This window comes from Dendropsophus ebraccatus, chromosome 5, assembly GCF_027789765.1.
Source record: "Dendropsophus ebraccatus isolate aDenEbr1 chromosome 5, aDenEbr1.pat, whole genome shotgun sequence".
Lineage (NCBI taxonomy): Eukaryota > Metazoa > Chordata > Amphibia > Anura > Hylidae > Dendropsophus > Dendropsophus ebraccatus.
Genome location: NC_091458.1, coordinates 30346278 through 30370868, shown reverse-complemented (window position 1 = coordinate 30370868; position 24591 = coordinate 30346278). Strand labels below are relative to the sequence as shown.

At 44.5% G+C, this 24591-nt stretch overlaps 1 protein-coding gene across 1 annotated transcript; it reads right to left on the bottom strand.

Moving 5' to 3' along the window:
- Positions 1-2991: 2991 nt before the first annotated feature.
- ACAT1 (acetyl-CoA acetyltransferase 1) lies at positions 2992-19010 on the bottom strand. Its single transcript, XM_069969761.1, has 12 exons — positions 18903-19010; positions 15337-15384; positions 12749-12866; positions 12575-12670; positions 12377-12477; positions 11094-11237; positions 10810-10960; positions 9279-9374; positions 8659-8772; positions 7074-7138; positions 4682-4839; positions 2992-3748 (listed from the first exon to the last, which is right to left on the bottom strand). The coding sequence occupies exons 1-12, from the start codon at positions 18954-18956 to the stop codon at positions 3628-3630; spliced, it is 1266 nt and encodes a 421-aa protein (XP_069825862.1). The 5' UTR covers positions 18957-19010; the 3' UTR covers positions 2992-3627.
- Between the last annotated feature and the right edge of the window lie 5581 nt (positions 19011-24591).

The following is a 24591-nucleotide window of genomic DNA, read 5'->3' as shown; positions in this document are numbered from 1 at the left end:
GGAATGCACCGAAATATTGATACTGGCCAAAAAACTGTTTGATACCAGGATTTCATGGTATTGATACTTTATGTTAAACTGCGCTATTATGCAGCTTAACAAAGTATAGCGCAGAGAACACGGCCGGTGGCTAGCTGAGTGCCGGCAATGTTCTCTGTGTGCCACCCCCTGCTCCTACCTGTCATCTCCTCGGTCCCGCATACCTTCTGTCCCCAGTGGCGCCAAATTCAAATAGCCGACACATAGCGATTGCTTGTGTCGGCTATGTAACTATATAGATGCCGTTGTCTGCTAATAGTCCGGCTCAGCCACACTTTACTAGCAGAGCGCTGATTTTATTGATGCTATACTATATACTACACTATAGCATATTTCATAGCATAGGGACTTGAAAAGGGCAGAGCAGGGTCGGCGGCGCAGCGGTCTGGGAGAGGACACCAGAGGAGAGGGCTGGAGGTGAGGAGATGCGGCCACTACATCTAGCTGCACTGTGAGGTGGGGGTGGCAGGCCGGGGCCGTCAGGACACAGCAATGTGGGGGGTGAACAGGAGGTTGGCTCTGATTGGGAAGGGGGGGCGGGGGGTTGTAGCCTGCAAATTACTCTGCCGCAAATCCAGGTCAGCAGTCAGCATGGAATAGTAAAAATATAATCCCATCATTCCCCTCATAGCTGCTACGTGTTACATGACTACAACCCCCATCACCCCCTGATAGCTGGTGCGTGTTACATGACTACAACTCCCATAATCCACCTGATAGCTGAAGTGTTATTGTCCATACTATAAAATTATCACCTTCCTGATCACACATGGTAAACAGAGCAAGCACCGAAACCACCAAATTTAGTACCACATAAAAACATTGTACTAAATGAAACTACAGGTCAGGGCACAAAAAATGCCCCCTCATCCCAGAGCCAGACAGGCTGAGAGAGAGAAAAGTGTTAGGAGTCAAAGTAGGGCAATTTTTTTTTTAACCCCATTTATTTTAACCCCTAGACCACCTAGGACGTACCGGTACGTCCTGGAAGTCTGTCCCCAGACAACCCTGGATGTAGTGGTACGTCCTGAACTATAAAGCGTGCTTCATAGCAGGTGGGGGCCGGCTGCAATCAGCCGACACCTCACCGTTAATGACGCGCTGCAGCGTGACATTAACTCCTTAAGCGCGGCCACAGCGTTTAAATGTAAGTGACGGGGAGTCCCCTGTCACTTACCGATCGGAACCCCCGCAGTGTGACTGCGGGGCTCCTGATCGGTAGAACGGACCGCCGGAGGTCTCTCACCTGCCTCCGTGCGGTCCGAACGGCGCTCTGGTCACTGAGCCTGCACAGGCAGGCTCAATGAGCAGATCGACGTTAACACTGATCAATGCTAGGCCTATGGCGTAGCAGTGATCAGTGTGTAAAATAAAAGTAATGTATGTACAAGTCCCCCAAAGGGACATAAAATGTATAAAATAAAAAGTTAAACACCAACACACTACCCCAAAATCCCTCCCCAAATAAAAGTCTAAATCACCCCCCTTTATTATATAAATAAAACATATAAAAATAAACATATAATATACCATAGCGTGCGTAATTGTCCGATCTATTAAACTATAACAAGCGTCATTGTGAACGGCGTACACGAAAAGAGGGAAAAAAAGTGCGCAGATTACCGATTTTATGTAACATTATATATATAAAAAAAAATAAAATAATAAAAAGTGATCAAAATGTCCGATCTTCACAAATATGGTATTAATAAAAACTAGAGATCATGGCGGAAAAAATGACGCCCCACAGGTAAAACATAAAACCGTTATAAGCGTCACAATAGGCCCATTTTATTCATATTTAATTGCCAAAAAAAAGGATTTCATAAAAAAAAAATATATATATATAACATTAAAGAATCGGTGTAACCTGCATATGGTTGTGTTCAGACTGACCTATAGAATAATGGTATCATGTCGCTTTTACCATATAGTGCATTACGTAGACACAGGAACCCCCCAAACGTTACCATATTGCATTCTTTTTTAAGATTTCACCTATTTATATCTTCATAAATAATATATTTGGGGTTCCATCATACATGTTATGGTAAAATGAATGACGCCATTACAAAGTACAACTATTCCTGTAAAAAATAAGCCCTTACATGGCCCTGTAGATAGAAAACTGAAAGTGCTAGAGCTCTTAGAAAGGGAGGAGTGAAAAACGAAAGCGCAAAGATCAAAATTGGGTCATTTTGGGACTGGTCCTCAAAGGGTTAAATAATGTAACCTTTATTTTTAAAGTAATAAGATGAAAGGGACAAAAATTGGTTTGGTGTTTACAGGGAAAAAAAAGCATGCAGGCTTGCTTGGGTAGCGTCTCTGATCCTTCCTAGACCCTTTCTGCTGTGGGCATGTACAGAAAGTGATGTCAGACAGCAGCCCTATCCCCAGGAATGCGCCATAACACATCGGACCATGATTGGAGTTGTAGTCTTAGCCTGCAATACACTAATTTACACCTAGATATTACTGAGAATATTGAGAATGTATTTGTATTTTCTAACTACCACACTACAACCCCTCAAATGTCGATGTTTAAAGTGTACCTGTCACAAAGTAAGCTCAACCCGATTGGTGTGCAACCCATATGCCCCCTGGAAGTATCTATAGAGACAACTAAGCTGGGTTGGTACTGCATGTGACCCACATCCTAATACAATTGTGGTCATGCAGACCTGGGGCGGCCATCTCTATAAATACCCACACTTCCTGCGGGAATCAGATTGCATGCCGATCAGGTCCAGTCCATAAGCTGTAGAAGGCGTTGTGAGTCTATGTACCTGGGAGAAAGCAGAGAAGGCTGTTGTGGAGATGGTCCAGATAAGAGTACAGTACTGTCCCCACACTAGAGACAGACTCAGGCACACATCTTGCAGCTAGCTACACCCCAACAATAAATTGTTTATTGGTAATTTTCAATGCACTTGGTGGAAAAATAAAACAGGCTGTTTACACTCCATTTTATTATATAATAATTGTCATTCTTGTTGTTTATCAGCTGTTGTAGAAAAATGGAGACCAGTTCACAAAATGTAAGTTTTGCAGTTCTGGATATTGCATTTGTTTGTCCCTTATTGTACTGTTTCCCCTCCCCCCTCCAGAACATTACCGCTCATATAAACAGGTTGTGTCTACAGTACTGTTGCTAAGTCCTACACACCAAGATGTAGATAAGCTGCAATACCAGTCACAACCTATGTATAAGAGTGGCACACTTCAGGGGAGAAAAACCGACAATTCCCTCATATTTGTGTGACCCGACAGTCATACCACCAGGTAATAGCTTATGGTCTTGGATACTGCAGACATATTGAGTCATAAAACAAATAAACAGGCCAACTATTGTACTGATGGTATAAACCCTATACATTCAGATGCAGTATGTCTATACAATGTATTGGATGTTTTGTAAAGGCTGGAAAGGTCCCGGTTCAGCTGCTGCCCCTAGATTGTTTGACCTGATCTATTATAAAAAGGATTCCTGTCGCTGGAAAATAATTGTAACAGATACCAAAGGATTATGAAGTGCACGGATCGGATTGTGAATGCTCCAGCTTCCTGTCCAGTATTTAGCTTATGGTTCTATAACTTCTCAATCAAGATGGCTGAGGCCCCTCCTCCACCATTACAGATTCCGGCAAGTCCGAACTGTCCCTTCTTCAATGCATGGGCCATGTGACCAACGATTCTAGCGCCAGACATTCTAGAGGTGGAGATATAAAAAAAAAAGATTGAGATCGGTTCTAATTAGAGATGAGCGAACCTGGAGCATGCTCAAATCCATCCGAACTCGAACTTTCGGCATTTGATTAGCGGTGGCTGCTGAAGTTGGATAAAGCCCTAAGGCTATGTGGAAATCATAGATATAGTCATTGGCTGTATCCATGTTTTCCAGACAACCTTAGAGCTTTATCCAAGTGCAGCAGCCACCGCTAATCAAATGCCGAAAGTTCGCATTCGGATGGACTCGAACCCGGTTCGCTCATCTCTAGTACTAATGTAAGACTCAGCAGGCCGTAGGGCCCGGACGTGCTCCTCCTATCCAATCAGCGGAGACCGGGAGCGTGGTGCGCTGCGGCGGGCCGTAGCGCACACGTTGATTGGATGCGTGCATCACAGCCTGCCGCAGCGCACCACGCTCCCGGTCTCCGCTGATTGGATAGGAGGAGCACGTCTGGGCGCTACAGGCGGCCAGTAGGTGAGGCGGACAGCAGCAGCGGGGCGATCTGCAGGGGCACCATAGTTTAGGGAACTTTCCCCGCGGCACACCCGACCTTGTGTCGCGGCACACTGGTTGAAAACCACTGCATTAGGGAACATATCAGCAAGTGTCTGCACATCCTACATGGCAAAACTGCTTGAACCATATCACGAGTACAAAATGCAAGGACTGTCTAACATGCAATTTAAGGGGTTATCCAGGTTTTGAACAACATGGCCCGTTTCTGTCAGAAACAATACCTCTCCTGTTCTTAGTCTTGGTGTGGGTTTTGCAGCTCAGTTCCATTGACTTGAATAGAATTGGACTGTAATACCACACACAACCTCAGGACAGGAGTGGCGCTGTTTTTGCAAGAAAGTTGTGTTTTTTTTCTAATTTTGGATAACCTCTTTATTCTAGACATGTATCACATACCCAATGGGGTGGCCAAGAGATACCGCTCCACCATTGACATTGACTTTTGCAGGGTCGATATCCAACATTTTTATGTTGGCCAATACAACAACACTGAAGGCTTCATTGATCTCCCACATGGTAATATCTTCTATCTTTAATCCAGCAGCACTCAGCACCTGTAAACAACAAAGTTAGAGCGTTATACTTAAACACAGATCATGTATCCTTTAGAATGGCTTCCTGTTTAACCGTACAAAAATATAGCAGATAGATTTACACAATGTACTGGGAGCCATAGAGGCAGATTCATAATTGGAAGCATGCATACACACATGCCTTGTTTTAAAGGGGTATTCCAGACTTAGGGTATATGCACACTGCGGAAAAGTGACGGAAACTCCGTTGCGTAATCCGCCGTGCGCCCGCGTCTCCACCCGTGTCATGGACTCCATTCTATGCACGGGCGGATTCCTTCCTCCGTCCAAAGAATGAACTTGATTATTCTTTGGACGGAGGAAGGAATCCGCCCGTGCATAGAAAGGAGTCTATGACACGGGCGGAGACACGCGCGACGGAGTTTCCGTCTCTTTTCAGCAGTGTGCACATACCCTAACACCTATGGTGTTGAGGACAAGTGTCTAATTGCAGGAGATGGTCCAAACAATAGGACCTCCAGCAAGAATTGAGAACAGGGTTGTCCCACTGCTCCATCAAGTATCTATAGGAACTGTTACTATGGCTGTACACCATTAATACACTGAACTCCATAAAAAATATCATGTAAGCTCCCTCTAGTGGTGGATTCCAGCAGCCAGCAACTTATTGAAAGGGTTTATCCAGCACTTAAAAACTTCATATATGTTGCTACCCTTATGTAAAATGTAAACATCTTACTTAATACTTACCTAACCACGTTCCTGGGTCCCTGCTGACTCCAGCAACTTCCACAGGTGAACTCTTCTTGGTAGTGACAGCCCGCTCAGCTAATCAATGACCGAGTTTGGAGGAGTTTGTCTGTGGAAGTGGCAGCTGCTGAGGTCAGCAGGGACCCAGAGACACAGCAGGAGGACAACGGGGGAACATGGACAAGTAAGTACACTCACCGGCCACTTTATTAGGTACACCATGCTAGTAACGGGTTGGACCCCCTTTTGCCTTCAGAACTGCCTCAATTCTTGGTGGCATAGATACAACAAGGTGCTGGAAGCTTCCTCAGAGATTTTGGTCCATATTGACATGATGGCATCACACAGTTGCCGCAGATTTGTCAGCTGCACATCCATGATGCGAATCTCCCGTTCCACCACATCCCAAAGATGCTCTATTGGATTGAGATCTGGTGACTGTGGAGGCCATTTGAGTACAGTGAACTCATTGTCATGTTCAAGAAACCAGTCTGAGATGATTCTAGCTTTATGACATGGCGCATTATCCTGCTGAAAGTAGGCATCAGATGTTGGGTACATTGTGGTCATACAGGGATGGACATGGTCAGCAACAATACTCAGGTAGGCTGTGGCGTTGCAACCATGCTCAATTGGTACCAAGGGGCCCAAAGAGTGCCAAGAAAATATTCCCCACACCATGACACCACCACCACCAGCCTGAACCGTTGATACAAGGCAGGATGGATCCATGCTTTCATGTTGTTGACGCCAAATTCTGACTCTACCATCCGAATGTCGCAGCAGAAATCGAGACTCATCAGACCAGGCAACGTTTTTCCAATCTTCTACTGTCCAATTTCGATGAGCTTGTGCAAATTGTAGCCTCAGTTTCCTGTTCTTAGCTGAAAGGAGGGGCACCCGGTGTGGTGTTCTGCTGCTGTAGCCCATCTGCCTCAAAGTTGGACGTACTGTGCGTTCAGAGATGCTCTTCTGCCTACCTTGGTTGTAACGGTTGGCTATTTGAGTCACTGTTGCCTTTCTATCAGCTCGAACCAGTCTGCCCATTCTCCTCTGACCTCTGGCATCAACAAGGCATTTCCGCCCACAGAACTGCCGCTCACTGGATATTTTTTCTTTTTCGGACCATTCTCTGTAAACCCTAGAGATGGTTGTGCGTGAAAATCCCAGTAGATCAGCAGTTTCTGAAATACTCAGACCAGCCCTTCTGGCACCAACAACCATGCCACGTTCAAAGGCACTCAAATCACCTTTCTTCCCCATACTGATGCTCGGTTTGAACTGCAGGAGATTGTCTTGACCATGTCTACATGCCTAAATGCACTGAGTTGCCGCCATGTGATTGGCTGATTAGAAATTAAGTGGTAACGTGCAGTTGGACAGGTGTACCTAATAAAGTGGCCGGTGAGTGTATAACAGGTTTACATTTTATGCTATGCATGGATTTATCACTATATCAGAATTACGGGGATGTTACCTGAGGGTCTGTATAAGTTCACACTTACCTTGGGAATAGCATATGCCGGTGCAATTGGGAAGTCAATTGGATCTACAGCCGAGTCAGCAAAAGCTGCACAAGGGGGAGGAGAAAACACCAGAATATAAAATGGCATTTTTTTTTTTTAAATATTTATTTTCGAGTTTACATTTTAACATAGTAGATAAGGACATACAAATTTTAACAGACATAATAAACATAAACATCTCCATCACATCATACCGAGAACAAAAACATATAGATGAAAACCCCTCCCAGCCCTATCCCCCTCCGGATCCCCTAACATCTCATCAGAAAGTTTCCTTTTCTTTTTATGCTTAACATGTTTAGAATATCTGGTGATATTTTATCTAGTTTACCATTTTATTAGCTGTATTTTAAAAAGTAAGGGCCCAAGATTTGAAGCCAAAGCCAGGGATGGATTTGAAAAGAGGAGGAATCGCAGGCTTTCCTTTATGACCTGTTCCTTGTTTATAGTCAGTTTCTGGCTTTGGCTTCAAATCTTTGGCAGATAATCTTTCTGTGTAAATGTACCCTCATGCTGATATCTTGCAGTTATTATTCTCACCACTAAGCTAAGAATGTAAAGGGAACCTGTGACCGGGGACGCGGGGGCACAGAACCCGCCCGACCCCCCGATGCAGCCCCCGGATACTTACCCTTTCCATTGAGTCCCGTTCCTGGAGTCGGTCCCGGGATGAAGATATCAGCGTCCGAAGCCGTGTGCGCCACTGAGATGAGTCCGATGCCCATAGAGAATGACGGCTCCACTCATTCTCTATGGGCATTGGGACTCATCTCAGCGGCACGTGCACACGGCTTTGGGCGCTGATATCTTCGTCCCAGGACCGACTCCAGGAACGGGATTCATTGGAAAGGGTAAGTATCCAGGGGCTGCACCGGGGGGGGTCGGGCGGGCTCTGTGCCCGCGTCCCCGGTGACAGGTTCCCTTTAAAGGATTTATCCAGCAAAAATCTTTTTCTTTCAAATCAACTGGTGTCAAAGTATGGGAAGACTTGAGATTTTTAAATAGAAAGTTCTATAGATGTGTAATTTACTTCTGACACCAGTTGATTTGAAAAAATAAAAAATAAAAAAATTCGCTGGACAACCCCTTTAAGTTCTGTATGTGATGATTAGGAGGAGGCTGCTAAAAGGGATCTGTACAGAATTACAGCAAAAGGTGATACCAGGAGATAAAGAAGAGTATAGATGACATTCACAGCTCAGCCTCCTCCCTGCCTATGGAATGGTCACAGAACCTTTTCTATCCATGTCCCATGTCAATGAATTATGACCATGTGGCTTGTTGTAAAGTATATCACTAAATGCTGCAAAAACAAGCAACTTTTTCCGTGGAAGGCCTGACATGTGAGGAAAACAAGATGGCGGCGCCCGACGATACAGGATCAGAACAGGCTATGTACAAGATATAGACTGCCAAGGCAGTCTGTATTTTAATAAATGTACCTGAGAGGGGATATACTTATATGTCCAGTTAATATTAGGTGATTAGTTCTCTATATCTGTATTTCATATTATTGTCTTACAGTCAGTCGCTATTTCATGAAACACTGCTTTTTGCTAAATACCTATGATCCGTGCCAGAGGCTTCACTTTGAATTTGTCTGCAGCTTCTGATGTCATAAGAACCAAGGCTGCAGCCCCGTCGTTCAGCGTGCTGGCGTTGGCCGCGGTTATAGTGCCTAAGCGGAGATAAAATGCAGTTATAGAAGTGTTCCTCCTATATAGCTGGAAAACTGGTGAAACAAGGCATTTATTAGCTAGTCCTTACGTACAGACTAGAGATGAGCGAACCGGGTTCGAGTCCATCCGAACCCGAATGTTCGGTATTTGATTAGCGGGGGCTGCTGAACTTGGATAAAGCTCTAAGGTTGTCTGGAAAACATGGATACAGCCAATGACTATATCCATGATTTCCACATAGCCTTAGAGCTTTATCCAAGTTCAGCAGCCACCGCTAATCAAATGCCGAAAGTTCGGGTTCGGATGGACTCGAACCCGAACCCGGTTCGCTCATTTCTAGTACAGACACTACAACTTATCCTAACAAGTTACCCAAAATGATAGCTAGTTCTAGGTATCAACAGACTGGAGTGAAAGACATGCTGCTTATATAAAAAGATGTATACATCTGATAGAATGAAGTTCCTAACATCCTCAAGGCCGCACACTTCTGAGCATTCCTCACCATTTTCTTTTTGGAAAACAGTCTTCAATTTTGGAACCTTGCTGAAGTCTACTCGCTTGTACTCCTCATCTTCTTGTACGATGACATCAGGCTTCCCTGAAAGAGAGAATAATGCTGAGATATTTATTCTGTTAAAGGGGTTATCCAGCGCTACAAAAACATGGCCACTTTTTCCCCTCTCTTGTCTCCAGTTTGGGTGGGGTTTGGAATTCAGTTCCATTGAAGTAAATGGAGCTTAATTGCAAACCACACCTGAACTGGAGATAACAGAGGAGGGAAAGTGGCCATGTTTTTGTAGCGCTGGATAACCCCTTTAACAGAGCACAGGCTCCAGCAAAATGGCTGCCTCCATAAATGATGAAGGAAAGAAAAATAACTACAAATCAGGAAAAAAAATGAGTATCTGACTCGGGAAACAATCTAGAATCTAGATGACGCACATTAAATGGAAGGTGCACAACATTTAAAGGGGTTATTCAGCACTACAAAAACATGGCCACTTTTGCCCCACTCTTGTTTCCAGTTCAGGTGTTGTTTGCAATTAAGCTCCATTTACTTCAATGGAACGGAGTTTGAAACCCGACGCAATCTGGAGACGAGAGTGGTGCAAATGTGGCCATGTTTTATAGCACTGGATAACCCCTTTAATTCCATCTCTTAAAGCACCCTAAATTAGGTTTAAAAATAGAATGTGCTATACATTTTTTTTTCTGTATTTTTTTTTTTTATAATTTTACCATTTACCACATCACTTACTTAAGCAATAAGGAAGCTATATAGGTCTAAAACTAGATTTTGAGCCTATATGGTGTCAGGGACTTATATGAATGAAGACAGTCTCTGTACAGCACTTAGGAATATGTGAGTGGAACATATTTAAATTTAAACAACAAATTAATTCCCTTCATTTTTAAGTCTACAGAAGCATTAAAAAAAATATTTGTGACCTCTATATCATGCTTAGCGCTTGAGGGTCAAGGAGGTGTTGCTGAGCCGCAGTATTCATGCCTGCTCCCTCCACTACCCTGTTTTGACTGATTTAAGTACAAGGTTCATTGCTGAAAGCCAAGCAGGGAGGGGTTGGGTGAAGGAGGACATACATATAGCAACTGGGTTGGACCCCAACAACCTAATCATTATTTTTAGTTCTGTGCACACATGTAATCAGTTCAACTAGCACATGGGGTGTATTAGTAAAGTTAAAGCAGTTGTCCATGATAAACACACAATCCGCGATGCTGTGTGGGGCACGACAGTGAGGTATACTTACCTGTCCTGCTTCACTGCAACTGTCAGAGTTTCCCTAACATCCGCTGACCTGCCATTCCCACCAGAAATGGTCGCTCCACATAGATCCTATACTGTCTATGCTAAACAGCCATTTCCGGTGGGAGCGTTACATTACAGGATGTTGTGTACACACTGACAGGCTGTAGACTATATAATTTCCCTGTACTCACTCTCCCCTTGTCTGAACTGCTCTCACTTATACTGGAAAATATGTATATTAGTGTAGAATTAATATCTGTACCTTTTTGTGAAATAGTGACAGGAGCAATTTCAGGTGCCATGACCCCGGACTCCCAGGCCGCTTTACTCTTGGTATAAGAACTGATTGCAAACTTGTCCTGTTCTTCGCGCCCAATGTTTAACTTCTTTGCTGTGTTTTCTCCACAGCTTCCCTGCAATAAAATATGACTTATAAGCAGGTGTGTAACACACACACAGATTATATTATATAGTAAGAAAGTCTAGCTTTGTGGTAATGGTGATACGATGTGGACGGCACAATGGAGTCACCAGGTTACACCGTACCATATGGATTTTGTTGTAAACATCGGTCAGTCCGTCTTTCACAATCAGATCTTCCAGTTTGACTCCTCCGTACGGCGTGGCTCCTCTACTCATGCAGTAAGGGACATTAGACATGCTCTCCATCCCGCCAGCTACCATCACATTCTGTAGGGCAACAAAATAAATAGAACCTAGAAACAGAATTCAAGTAAAACAGATTCACACTAACAGGATAAAACCCTTTCTTTAATATCCTTAGGGTCAGTTTACACAGAGTAAAAGAGCCGCCCGCCAGCCTCTGTGTCATACAGGTCGTCTATGGGAGGGCTTGCGCGACTCCAGTCTCCGCTCAAATAATTAACCTGTCGCGGACATGACATGAGATGTGGAGAGCGGAGGCGCGCAAGCCCTTCCATAGGCAGCCTGTATGAGGCGGATGCTGGTGGAATTTCGCGGCAGAGAGTACTCAGTGTGAACTTGCTCCATAGCCCCCAAAAAAACAAATCTTAAAGTGTCTTTATGATCGGGTCAGGGACTTAACACCCAGACCAATCAAAACTTTCTCTCTGTGAAAACCTTTTTATATATCAATAGTGACACTATAAGTCTTGGCCACTCGGTGTCTCCCTTATGTGCAATCTGCTGTCCTCTGATTTTTGCTGTTTAAAGGGGTACTCCGGCAGGGGGGGGCATTTTTTTCCTGGGACCGGGGAGGAGGTGGCTGAGGGAAACAACATCCACTCACCTCCCCGGTTCCAGCAGCGGGTCCCGCATCACAGCGCTCCAGTCCCCGGTTCCCGGCCGCTTACTGGTGTCTGACGCGGGCCCGAAGCCTGGCGTCTCAGGTCCGCTCAGCCAGTCAGTGAAGGAGGCTGGATCCGTTTCAAGTCCGCTAAGATCCCGCCCCTGTCACTGACTGGCTGACACCGTCAGACACCAGGAAGTGGCCGGGGACTGGAGCGCTGCGATGCGGGACCCACTGCTGGAACCAGGGAGGTAAGTGGACGTAGTTTCCCTTAGCCACCTCCTCCCCGGTCCCAGGAAAAAAATGCCCCCCCCCCCGTGCTGGAGTACCCCTTTAAGAGAGCCCTTAGTCTGGGTTTGTCTCTAGTATCAGAGGGACCAGGGGTTTGCTAGTCTACCTGCAGGAGTGAGAGGGTTTGGGCCATGTACCGGCCCCCATAGAGAACACAGGAGGACGGGAGAGAACTGTTCACCAGTCAGTTATTGCCGGTGTATGTCACCATTAGAGTTGCACTTTATAAGGCGAGAAATCTTGTACTGATGTTAACATCACATCTTACCTGGTGTCCACACATCAGACTCTGTGCGGCTAACATAACAGACTTCATTCCAGAAGCACAGACCTTATTTACGGTGGTGGTCGGTGTAGAGATGAGGAGACCTGGGGTCAGCCAAGAAAACAAAGAGTAAGGTAAGTATCTCACAATATCACATGTGGTTGGTGACTATCTGGAAAGACGCCTGCCCAGTATATGTACCTGCACCAAGTGTTGCCTGCCGGGATGGTGCCTGCCCCTGCCCTGCCTGCAGGACATTGCCCATGTACACCTCATTCACCTCCTCAGCAGGAATACCTAAAAGATGGAAGGAAAAAAGGTAAATCACGGCGGCGGATCACATGACGGATTAGAAAAGAAAGTCGCTGTACGTACCGGCTCTATCAACTGCAGCTTTAATGGCAATGGAGCCAAGCTTTGTGGCAGGAAGAGATGACAGGGACCCCTGGAATGATCCTATGGGGGTTCTAGCGGCACTCGCGATCACCACCTCCTAGAACATAGAAAGCAAGTCAATGGTAAACGTAGATTTCTGAGGTTTTATAGAAAATGTCCTAGAGAAGGTGGAAATACTTGGCTGAGAAATAGACGGAGGTGTAAATGGGAACAGCCGAGCGCTGGTATGCTGGGAAGGATCTGAAGTAGACAGGTGAATATCTCTCTACTTCACTGTTTCTTAAAGGGGTTATCTAGCAAAAATCTTTTTCTTTTAAATAATATACAGTGGTGCCTTGGATTACGAGCATAATTCGTTCCGGGACCGTGCTTGTAATCCAAATCTGCTCTTAAACCAAAGCAAATTTTCCCATAAGAAATTATAGAAGTGCAGACAATTGGTTCCACACCCCAAAAATAATGATTTATTTTTCTGAATTACATGTAAAACAGATGAAACAAAGATTAAGAAACAGCAGAATATGTAATATTATAAGTTACTGTACAGTAATGGAGAGGATGGGAAACACAAGAGCTGAGAGAGACTGCAGGGAGCATGAAGGAATGAGCAGGGCAGATGTGGGCACATACATGCAGCGCTCTCTGTCCGGGGAGAGAGGGGTTACAGCTATGAAGAGATTACCTCCACAGTCCTGTCCCCTGATGTAAGCCCCAGCCTGAAGTGGATCTGCTATGATTTGGAAGGTGAGGGAGACTTCCTGGGTCAGAGTACAGTGCTGTAGACCCCGCTATGCAGACCATGACCCTCCTCCACTCGCGCTCCCAGCCAGAACATGGAGCTCTTAAACCAAAGCAATGCTCTTAAACCAAGTCACAATTTTGAAAAACTGTGAGCTCTTAAACCAAAACGCTCTTAAACCAAGTTACTCTTAAACCAAGGTACCACTGTAGTTTCAGAAAGTTATATAGATCTTTAATTTATTTCTATTTAAAAAATCTCCAGTCTTCCAGTACTTATCAGCGGCTGTATGTCCTGCAGGAAATGGTGTATTCTCTCCAGTCTGACACAGTGCTCTCTGCTGCCACCTCTGTCCATGTCAGGAACTGTCCAGAGCAGCAGCAAATCCCCATAGAAAACCTCTCCTGCTCTGGACAGTTCCTCTCTTGGACAGACGTGACAGCAGAGAGCACTGTGTCAGACTGGAAAGAAAGTATGGGAAGAGTTGAATTTTTTTTTTTTTTATTCTAAATTTTATTCATTTTTCTAAAATGTAGAAAACGGGTAATACAACACGCATCTAAAAGATGCAAAACACAAGTCATCCATCACAGTGCAACAGCAGTTAGGGAACGCAGAAAATAGGGAAGACTTGAGGTTTTTAAATTGAAGTTAATTGCAAACCTATATAACTTTCTAATGCTGCGTTTACACGAATTGATTATTGTGCGAATTTGCACGATAACGATCGAATCGAACGATAATCGTACGTGTAAACGCTGCGAACGATCAAACGACGAACGAGAAATCATTCATTTTGATCTTACAACATGTTTCAAAATCGTCGTTCGCAAAGAATTCGCAGATCGTTCCGTGTAAACAGTCGTTCGCCGATTTAACCAATGTGTGAGATAGGCTTAAGCGATCGCAAAACGAATTTCCGTACGATATAATGTACCGTCTAAACGCTGATCGTTATGAAAAAAAAAATCGTTACTCCGACATCATTAATCGTACGAGCGGGCCAATTATCGTTTTGTGTAAACGCAGCATTAAACCAGTCGATTTGAAAGAAAAAGATTTTCAATGGAGTACCCCTTTAACTTCATTCAAGACTCACCAGCAGGTCATGTTTTGAGGATATCCCATATCAAGAACACCTGATGCACTGAGTATAATTATATCACCTGTAAAATACTAAGGAGATCCTCAAAACATGACCTGTTGGCGGCCGCGAGGACTGGGGTTGAGAAGCACTGGTTTATGCTGCGTTTACACTAAGCGATAATTTAACGATTTTGAAGCAACCATTTGGTTTTTATAATGATCAGCATTGAAAACGAATAAATCGTTAGAAAAATCGTAAGAATATTTGTAAGAAAAATCGTTATTGCGATCGTTTTTAAGATCGCTTAAGCCCATCTTTTACATAGGGTGAATCTTTGAAAGACTGTTTACACGAAGCGATCTGCGAATTTTTAGCGAACGATGATTTGAGAACATGTTGAAAGATCAAAATGAACGATTTTTCGCTCGTCGCTTGCTGTGTTTACACAGAACAATTATCGCTCAAATGCGATCGTTATTGCGAAAATTCGAACGATAATCGTTCCGTGTAAACGCAACATTAGTTTATGTAATGACCCCCAACCTGTGGCAAGACTACAACTCCCAGCATACCTTGCCCTAATACATTAAAAGAAAACAGCACAAAGTTACTTGAACATATTCTTGTTTAATAGAGACTAGTCCGAGGACAAACCTGCAAAGTGTTACGTTATATTCCTAAAAAGTTATAGTTATGCATTCTCTACATAATAAATGCCTAATGTGAACATAAAATACTTACATGTAAGGAGCGCTGTGATGCATAGGAGCGCTGGCCGTATTTCAGTGCCTAGGGAGGGAACAAATGATCGAACATTTACTTACTATCTATATATCGATGTGTGTGTGTGTGGTGTACATAATAAAAACCTAAATAAATGAACAATAAATAATTGATGGGAGTATATCCACCTAATAAAGTGTCAGTATGATATGGTAACGTAAGCGACCAGACACTGATTTAGTGTCCTATCCCGTTCACTGGTTTTCACTGCAGCGCGGCCTTAAAGGGACGATTTATACAGGTTGAAGCTCTAAGTTAGTGCTACACTCCCACTGATCATAAAGTGCTGCCATAATATGGGTCTTTATCTTTATAGGATCCTATGAACAGTGAGGCGCGGCTGACAGCCAACAATTGAACAACAATTGTTATACGTTACCTCTCCGCGCTCTCAGTCTTCTCCTGCCCCCTTGCTTGCTTCCCAAGGTCGCAGTTGCAGCTTCAGAGCGGTCCCTGAGCTAACAGGCCACTCAGCCAATCACTGGCTGTGGTGGTCCCAGACGGCAATCAGGTGAGCGGCCTGTCAGCAGAGGGCAGGAGAAGGCCGGGAGTGTGGCGAGGTAATGTATAACAGTTTAGGGCAAGGGCTGCATGGACATCGCTATTTTTTGGCATATAAGACAACTTTTTAACTACAAAAAATTTTAATAGTTGTGAATCGTCTCATACACCTGTCACCTGAGAGCTTCAGGCGAATGACAGAGGCTGCGTAGACCTCCGGCACGGGCAGTGTCTCTGTACCATGCTGCCTGTGCTGGGAACATGACAGAGGAGACAGTATATACGGTATATACTTTTTCCTAAACGATCATAGAACTGTGTAATAGCCTCAGTAAACGAACACCAATCGAGCTATTGATCAGTCCGCCATCGGCCCATCTAATAGGACCCTTACACTCGTAGGTAAAGCAGCAAAAACAACTAAAATCCTGAAGAAAAGAATTTGTCAGGAAGTCTCTTCTCTACAGAACAGCTTCCAATTCACCTTGCCTTCACACACAACAGGGTGCATTCACTTCAATGGGCTGACATACTCGCAGCATCAAACCAAGCACGATTAACCCCCGCAGCCCAGGAAGATACTGCACCGGGTCCCCATTCCAGCTTGCTTCAGGGCCTCCTGGCGTCTCCCGGCGTTAGCCCATTGAAGTGAATGGGCAAGTAACAGCAGCGGATACGTTGTGTGTGTAGGCACCTGCCATCCTGTGCTCCATGATATTTCAGTATTTTACATGTCCTTGTCCTCCCCAATGATAACATTAGACACTTAGAGGGTCTGATTCATAAGGGATAGCACCTTTAAATATGCTGGGGCTGCTGGGTCCTGCTTCTTGCAAAGAGCTGATCATGAATTAGAAGGCAACCATGCATGTAATTCAAGGACAGGACGAGTCCGGCAGAATAAGAGCAGTAGTACAAAGCGGGATCTTAGTCCAGAGTCATAGTCCTGGGGGAGGGGAACACGACAAGTATGGGGGGATGGCTACACATCCTATCATGTCTGTCTGTGGAACAGGATAAGACACGTCTGCAGCAGGTGATCTTTGTACTACGTTACAGCATTTCCTCCTGATATCAGTCCAGGTGTCCGGACTCCATTCATGGACTTCGTATTACAAATAATCTGCACCTAGTGCATAGAAGTGAAGGAATGCTCAGCTGACTCCATTACTGCAGAGACCAAACATCATCATTAAAATCAGCACAAGCACTGTGCCCGCAGGGAGCTTCATGACGTGGATGTCCACAGCTGAGCAGCTGCATGCAAGCCGTACATCACCAAGCTCTATGCCAAGTGTCAGATGGAGCAAAGTCTCCTCCACGTGAGCAGAGGAAACATGTTCGGTGGAGTGATGGATCACATTTCTGTATATGGCGTCTGATGGATGAAGAATATTACCTGCCTGACTGCATTGTGCCAGCTGTATAGTATAGTGGAGGAGAATAATACTATGCGGTGTTCCCAAGGTTAAAGGGGTTATCTGAGTAACAAAAACAATATTCTAAACGATTCCCCTTCCCAATACCACGCTATGTCTAACCTATCTTGCACCCTTTCCCTTTTTTCCCCCCTCATTCTTATCCACTCTGGATGTCTAAAATCCTCTACTCTGGGTCCACTCTGACCACGCTCAGCTCCCTCTCCCCCCTCCCTTGTAAACACAGGACATGTGATCTCCTCTCTGGGGGCTGGGTTAGCCGTCTATTAATTTACTAACCCGACTCCCAGGAGACATTATCTGCATCATCTCCATGCACCTGTGCTGCTTTCATAGACTTAACTGTGTCCCTGAGCTTAGTTTTCTGTAATATGAAAAGTTATAGTGCTACCTCTGCTTGCTGTCAGTGAATGCAGACATATGTACCTTTCTCTGTGTCTCAGCGTGGCATATTGTAAGTATTATAGATGTTCTTAGAGTCTGGTGGAACTAGAAGGTTTTCATTCACAGTCAGCAAGCAGAGATTTAAACCTACACTACCCCCCCTACCCCCAGTAAACAGATGCCGGGTATGCAGCACATATCTACACCATGTGCACCTCAGCTCTGCTACATCATCAGCTGGTATAGAATACACATTGGGGTGATGTGATGCAAAATCAGTGAAAACAACAGTCCTGTGATTACTGTGCAATAGTAATGAGAGCAGTGGGCAGGAAAGAAAGCTAAGGGAGCGAGTACACAAATGGAGCAATCAGGGAGATGCATGATGGGAAATGTAGTTTCCTATCTTGGTTATAGATTGATTTGTAGAAAAACTTGTAACTCAGGAACAGCAGCAGCTAGAAAGACAGAAGACGGCTCAAAATACTCAGGAGGACTTGGTGAGTAAGGGTGGGTCCATACTGAGGAATTCTCGCAGATAATGTCCGCGCACCTTTCTACCGGCTCCATAGACTCCATTCTATGGGCCGGCGTATTCCGCTATCCGCTGAAAGAAGTTTATCCACGAGAATTCCGTAGGGTGCCTTTACACAGACAGATTTATCTGACAGATTTTTGGAGCCAAAGTCAGGAATGGATTTAAAGGAGAAATCTCAGTCTTTCCTTTATGACCTGTTCTCTGTTTATAGTCTGTTGCTGGCTTTGGCTTCAATAATGTGTCAGATAAATCTCTCTGTGTAAAGGCACCATTAGACAGCAAGCATTTCATTGTATCGCTCTTAGGTGGATAACCCCTTTAAGCCCAGACATTGTACACAACAGCTTTGGCTTCGGCCCCTTTCTGCTCCATCATGTCTGAATGTCCACAGCACGATCCATAGGACACAGTGACTGATCTCCAGCTGATCTCCTACCTGCAGCTCTGATGGAAAACTACAACTCCCAGCATGCTAGAGGAGAAGCAGGAGTTGTATCACTGTGTATAAGGTAATGTGCACTGCGTCCTAGGCTTCACCTCCCACCTCTGCCAGCTGCCATAGCCTACCAGGCCACCACCGCTGCCTAATGACACCTGGCTGCATCATTCTATTCCTACGGTCACAGCGCCCCCTGCAGGGAGCGGCGGCGGGGAACACTCACCCGGGATGCGCCGGAGGACAGGCGGGCGGCGGGACGCGGGATACAGAAGGCCATGACTGCACCGGCGGCTGTCACACTGCGAGTCACCTCTACACTACGCCAAGGCCACAGCCCACTAATCTGACCAATCACCGTCCGTACACAGCTCTGCCCCCGAATTCTATTGGGCCGTTTTATAATTGAGGCGTGGCTAAACCAAATCAGGAAGCTGATTGGCGGACGGGGTTGGCAGGTCGCCATGGAGATGACACGGCTGGGCGGCCATGTTTAGTCCTGGAAAACCTTGAACGTGAGGGATGAATGGAAAAGGCGTGTAGTGACGTCACATAGAGGGATGGGAATGACAGTGGGGATGGACCACAGCCAGGGATAGGGCTGCTTGAAGGGATTTATCTAGGTTCTATAAAACTAAGCTAAGGATGGGCAACAACCAAAGGGTCTGACCCATCATTAGGACCTATTGCTATTCACAACATAGGGAACAAGTGTATGAGTGTGTGGGTGGGGGATCTGCTGGGACCCCCCTGAGATCACCAAGAGGAACAGATCCCAGTGTATTTCTGGCATCTTCCATAGACAATGAATAGCATACGCCATACCTCTAGGAGGCTGGAGATCCAGAGGAAGAAGCCCAACAAGCAGATAATATTCCATATCCTGTAGATAGGGGACATGTTAAAATGGCTGGACCACCCCTTTAAAATTTAAAGGGAAATTCCTATGTGCACATCCACAGGATATACTGTAAAAGTCTGATAAACGTGGGTTCCATCACTACACTGACATCCCTCCATTAGCCTCAATGGGAGCTTCACAAACAGCCAGGGCCGTATTTACCAGTAGCCAGCCGTGATCCGGTGCCTAGGGCAGCACCTTGCAGGGGGGCAGAGGGGAGGAAACAACTTTTTTATTTTTATTTTTTTAGTCTCCCACCTCCCGTTCAGACTTACCAGTAAATCCGGTGTCTTTTCGAGGGGGGGTGGCTGGTATGGCGGTATTGGTCAGCTCAGGTCTGGTATTGCGGTGTTATCCAGTCACAGTATGGTGGTACTGGTGAGGTCTGGTGTGTACTCCCCACTTCTTAGTTTGGGCGGACTAGAGGTCTCAGCCAGTCTTTAAACACAGAGATTTCTGTTGCAATGTGCATAGGTATGCTCGTTCTGCTAGGGGAGATAGGAAAAGGACACAATGTGGTTTGTGCCGCCGGCACTTCTCACCGCTCCTGACGTCCTCTCCGGGTCTGATGCTCCCAAATGTCACTCGTCTCCTCCATCCAACTGCGCGTCCTCGTGGTCCTCTCGTTCTTCACACGTACACGTGGCCTCGCTGTCGTCTAGGTATAGTAGAGGCAGCAGTGTTGGGTCTTATTGCCGATATGTAGAAGTATGATGCCGGGGCCCCGTAGTAATAGCGCTCTTATTCTGCAATGATCTTAATGCATGTGATACTGGAAACAGATAGTTCATAAGTGTAATATATCAAAGCCTTATTCTTTTGTATGCCATGTAAGTTTTTAGCATGTAAATGTACAGCTCCCATGACCTAAGCAATGGGAAGTTTATGCTGGGAGTTGTTGTTTCAGCCTCCATTGTGCAGACCTTACAACTGACTACAGCACTGAAGACACAGGAGAGGAGAACTCAGGGACTCATACAGGTGACGTCTTATTTTCAGATGTCCGAACCCGAATGTTCGGCATTTGATTAGCTGGGGCTGCTGAACTTGGATAAAGCTCTAAGGTTGTCTGGAAAACATGGATACAGCCAATGACTATATCCATGATTTCCACATAGCCTTAGGGCTTTATCCAACTTCAGCAGCCACCGCTAATCAAATGCCGAAAGTTCGGGTTCGGATGGACTCCAGCATGCTCGAGGTTCGCTCATCTCTAGGAGGAAACCTTCGGCCCTCTAGCTGTTGCAAAACTACAATTTTTTAATCATGCCTGGACAGCCAAGGTTCCCTACTAGAGATGAGCGAACCTGGAGCATGCTCGAGTCCATCAGAACCCGAACTTTCGGCATTTGATCAGCGGTGGCTGCTGAAGTTGGATAAAGCCCTAAGGCTATGTGGAAATCATGGATATAGTCATTGGCTGTATCCATGTTTTCCAGACAACCTTAGAGCTTTATCCAAGTTCAGCAGCCCCAGCTAATCAAATACCGAACGTTCGGGTTCGGATCGACTCAAACGCGAACCCGGTTCGCTCATCTCTATTCCCTATCTCTGCTCTACATCTTGCCTCTGGGAGCACCATTTGGATATGTATATCATCATTTGTGGCCAGCGTCACATGGATCACTATAGGTGGACGGTCTGCACTCCACTCCTGTGTACAAAGCTTCTGCCTAATATGAAATAAAGAACTGAACTGGAATTTGTGAGTGTTGGGCTCATCTAATTTCTAAGCCACATGAATGACAACTCCCAGCATGTAATAAACTTTGCTTCAGCATGGTGGGGGTTGTAATCCAAGTGCAGCTGTCGAAATTAGACAATAATAATGTACCTTCATTTTGGGAGTTATAATCCATGGGAGGCTGTGCGAAAGTTACATTATTAAACAGCCCTATATGGATTACAACTGTCAAGTAGTTTCTAGTTGGCACTGCTGTACCATCCAGACCAACCCCTGACATTTAGTAAAGGCAAGCTCTTCATAGCGCTGTAAAACACCCCCTGACTATGGTATTACATCACAGGGTGCCCCCTGAAAACCACCACAAATATAGTAATGCCCCAAGATATCTCACCCAAATAAAACTGTGCCGCAACATGGTGTCACCCAGAAATAGCTTTAGCTTCTATAAAGTTAAAATTCATACCATATCCTCTGAAATTCATTTTAATAGACCCTATTTTCTATTACATATTATGTGAATCCATTGACCAGATTTTCTCTTGAACCACCAGAAACCAAACACACATTAAAGGGGTTGTCGATTTTTTAAATCAACTGGTCCCAGCAAGTGGCAGAGATTTGTTACTAACTTCTATTAAAAAATCTCCAGTCTTCCAGTACTTATCAGCTGCTGTATGTCCTGCCCAACAAGGTGTATTCTTTCCAGCCTGGAGAGCAGGAAAGGTTTTGTATAGGGATTTGCTGCTGCTCTCGACAGTTCCTGACATGGACAGAGGTGGCAGCAGAGGGCACTTTGTCAGACTGGAGAGAAGACAGCACTTCCTGCAAGACATATAGCAGCTGATAAGTACTGGAAGACGGGAGATTTTTTTAATAGAAGTAAACTACAAATCTCTGACACTTGCTGGGAGGGGTGAACAACCCCTTTAAGAGCAAAGTAACACAGGACACAAACAGACTTTAATATATATTTTTTTTAATTTTGAAGGAAAATAAATTATACAACTTAAAAAATAACATTTTAAAAATTGAGCGGTACATCTCTGCACCGCCAGACAGACCTGCTTCATGTCAAGACTGCACAGCATTTACCATCTGCAGCACATTCATAGCGCTACAGAACATACACATGCAGGCTGGGTTCACACACAGTATATTTCAGGCAGTATTTGGTCCTCATAGCAACCAAAACCAGGAGTGGATTGAAAACACAGAAAGGCTCTGTTCACACAATGTTGAAATTGAGTGGATGTCCGCCATATAACAGTAAATAACTTCCATTACTTCAATATAACAGCCGTTGTTTTAAAATAACAGCAAATATTTGCCATTAAATGACGGCCATCCACTTAATTACAACATTATGTGAACATAGCCTTTCTGTGTTTTCAATCCACTCCTGGTTTTGGTTGCTATACAGCCTCAAACATACAGCCTCAAATATACGTAGTGTGAACATAGCCTCATACTGTATATAGTCAACTATGTAAATACTGCTCCACACTTCAGACTATGTATAGTGCGCATACAGAGGAGGCCATCACATCACTGACTTTGGGTATATGCACACCAAGCAATTCTTGAGGAATTGAAGCAGAAAGTTTTCAGGCAGAATTAAAGCAGAATTTAAAGGAGAAATCCGGCCAAAATTAATTTTTGATATGTTGTTACTTATGAAAAGTTATACAAATTTCTAATGGACACTTGCTCCCCAAAGTATTCCATAGATGTATTCATTCAATAAAGCACTGTACACTACACTACATTACATTACATAGAAATCCATAGAAACAATAAAGTCCTATACACTTCTATATAGAGAGCGCCCCTGCTGGACACTCCATAGGAATTACACCTTTCGTTGTGACGTCACTGGACCTGAGAGAATTCTAACACTTCCTGATCTACTAAATTAAGGGAAATAGCCCTATATGTGCATTTCCCATAATTAATGTGCATTAGAAATTTGTATAACTTTTCATAAGTAACAACATATCAAAAACTAATTTTGGCCTGACTTCTCCATTAAGCCCCCCATTGATTTCTATAGGATTCCTCTAGCAGATCTACAGCAGAAAATTCTGCTTAGAAATTCTGCAGTGTGAACAACAGAGCAGAAAACCCATTGAACACAACAGGACTTTGCTCTGTACATATTTTACGGGAGGAATTTTAAGCTGAAATTCCTCTTCAATTCCTCGCCTTTTCCTCAGTGTGCACATACCCTTACAGAGGAGGCCATCATATCACTGAGACTTACAGAGGTCACCTGGGACCCAGTTACAATGACTGCATCCTTCCACAGAAAATACTATTTATTTATGGGGAAAACATTCTGTAACATACATGAACCTGCCTCACCTGGATGCATCCTGCTGGACATACGTGATAGAGGCAAATAGAAAAAAAAAAAAAGCCTGGCGTTCTTGGATCCTTAAGTATCCAGCCGGAGTGCAAGGAGTGAAAACCTTACATAAAGTATCAAGGCAAATAAAGGGGAAGACGACTGGAAACTGCTGCTGAACCTCCGTGGACACTGGACAACGCAACGTGGTATCTAACAGCTAAGGCTGGGTTCACACTGCGCTTTTGCAATCCGTTCAATTTTTAATTGGTTACTTTTAACGGTCAGAAAAACAGAGTCAACAATTATTTTGTTTGCGTTAAAAAAACCACATCTGTTTCGATCTGTTTTTTTTTTATAATGGAAGTCAATGGAAAAACGGATCCAAACGGATGACACACCAGTGCACCTGTTTTTCCATAAAACGTATATGTTAAACGGATTGCAAAAACGCAGTGAGAACCCAGCCTTAGGATGCAATGTAAAAAATAAAATTTGAAATGATAAATGCTCACATGATCAGAAATGCAGATAAACCCAATGTTTCCAACATGAGTGTGGCAGTATATGTTATAGGCTTTATACTATTCTTACTGCTAGAAACCTATATATACACATAGTTAGCAGGTGTATTTAAGGGGTTCTTATTAGTGGTGAGTGGACTGGCTGAACTGTTCAGGTTTGGCAACATTCTCCGAACGCTCAGCATTTCACTCACGGAGGCTGGAGAAGTTGGATGTTGCCCTAGTGAGTGTGACCTCAAACAGTTCAGCAAGTCTGGTCACCACTAGTTCTTATTACCCCTTGTTGAGACCTCCTGCAGCTCTTATGACCTTTTACCAGCATGCCCTATGGCCTCCTTAGCTCTTATCTTATAGGCAATATTTGTATTCACTGTAAAATAACTAAGTCAGAGGTTTTCTTTTCTTTCTCTTGGAACCTGTGTCACGCTGTTCCTTTGTTATTCCTCCTGGAAGGTAGAG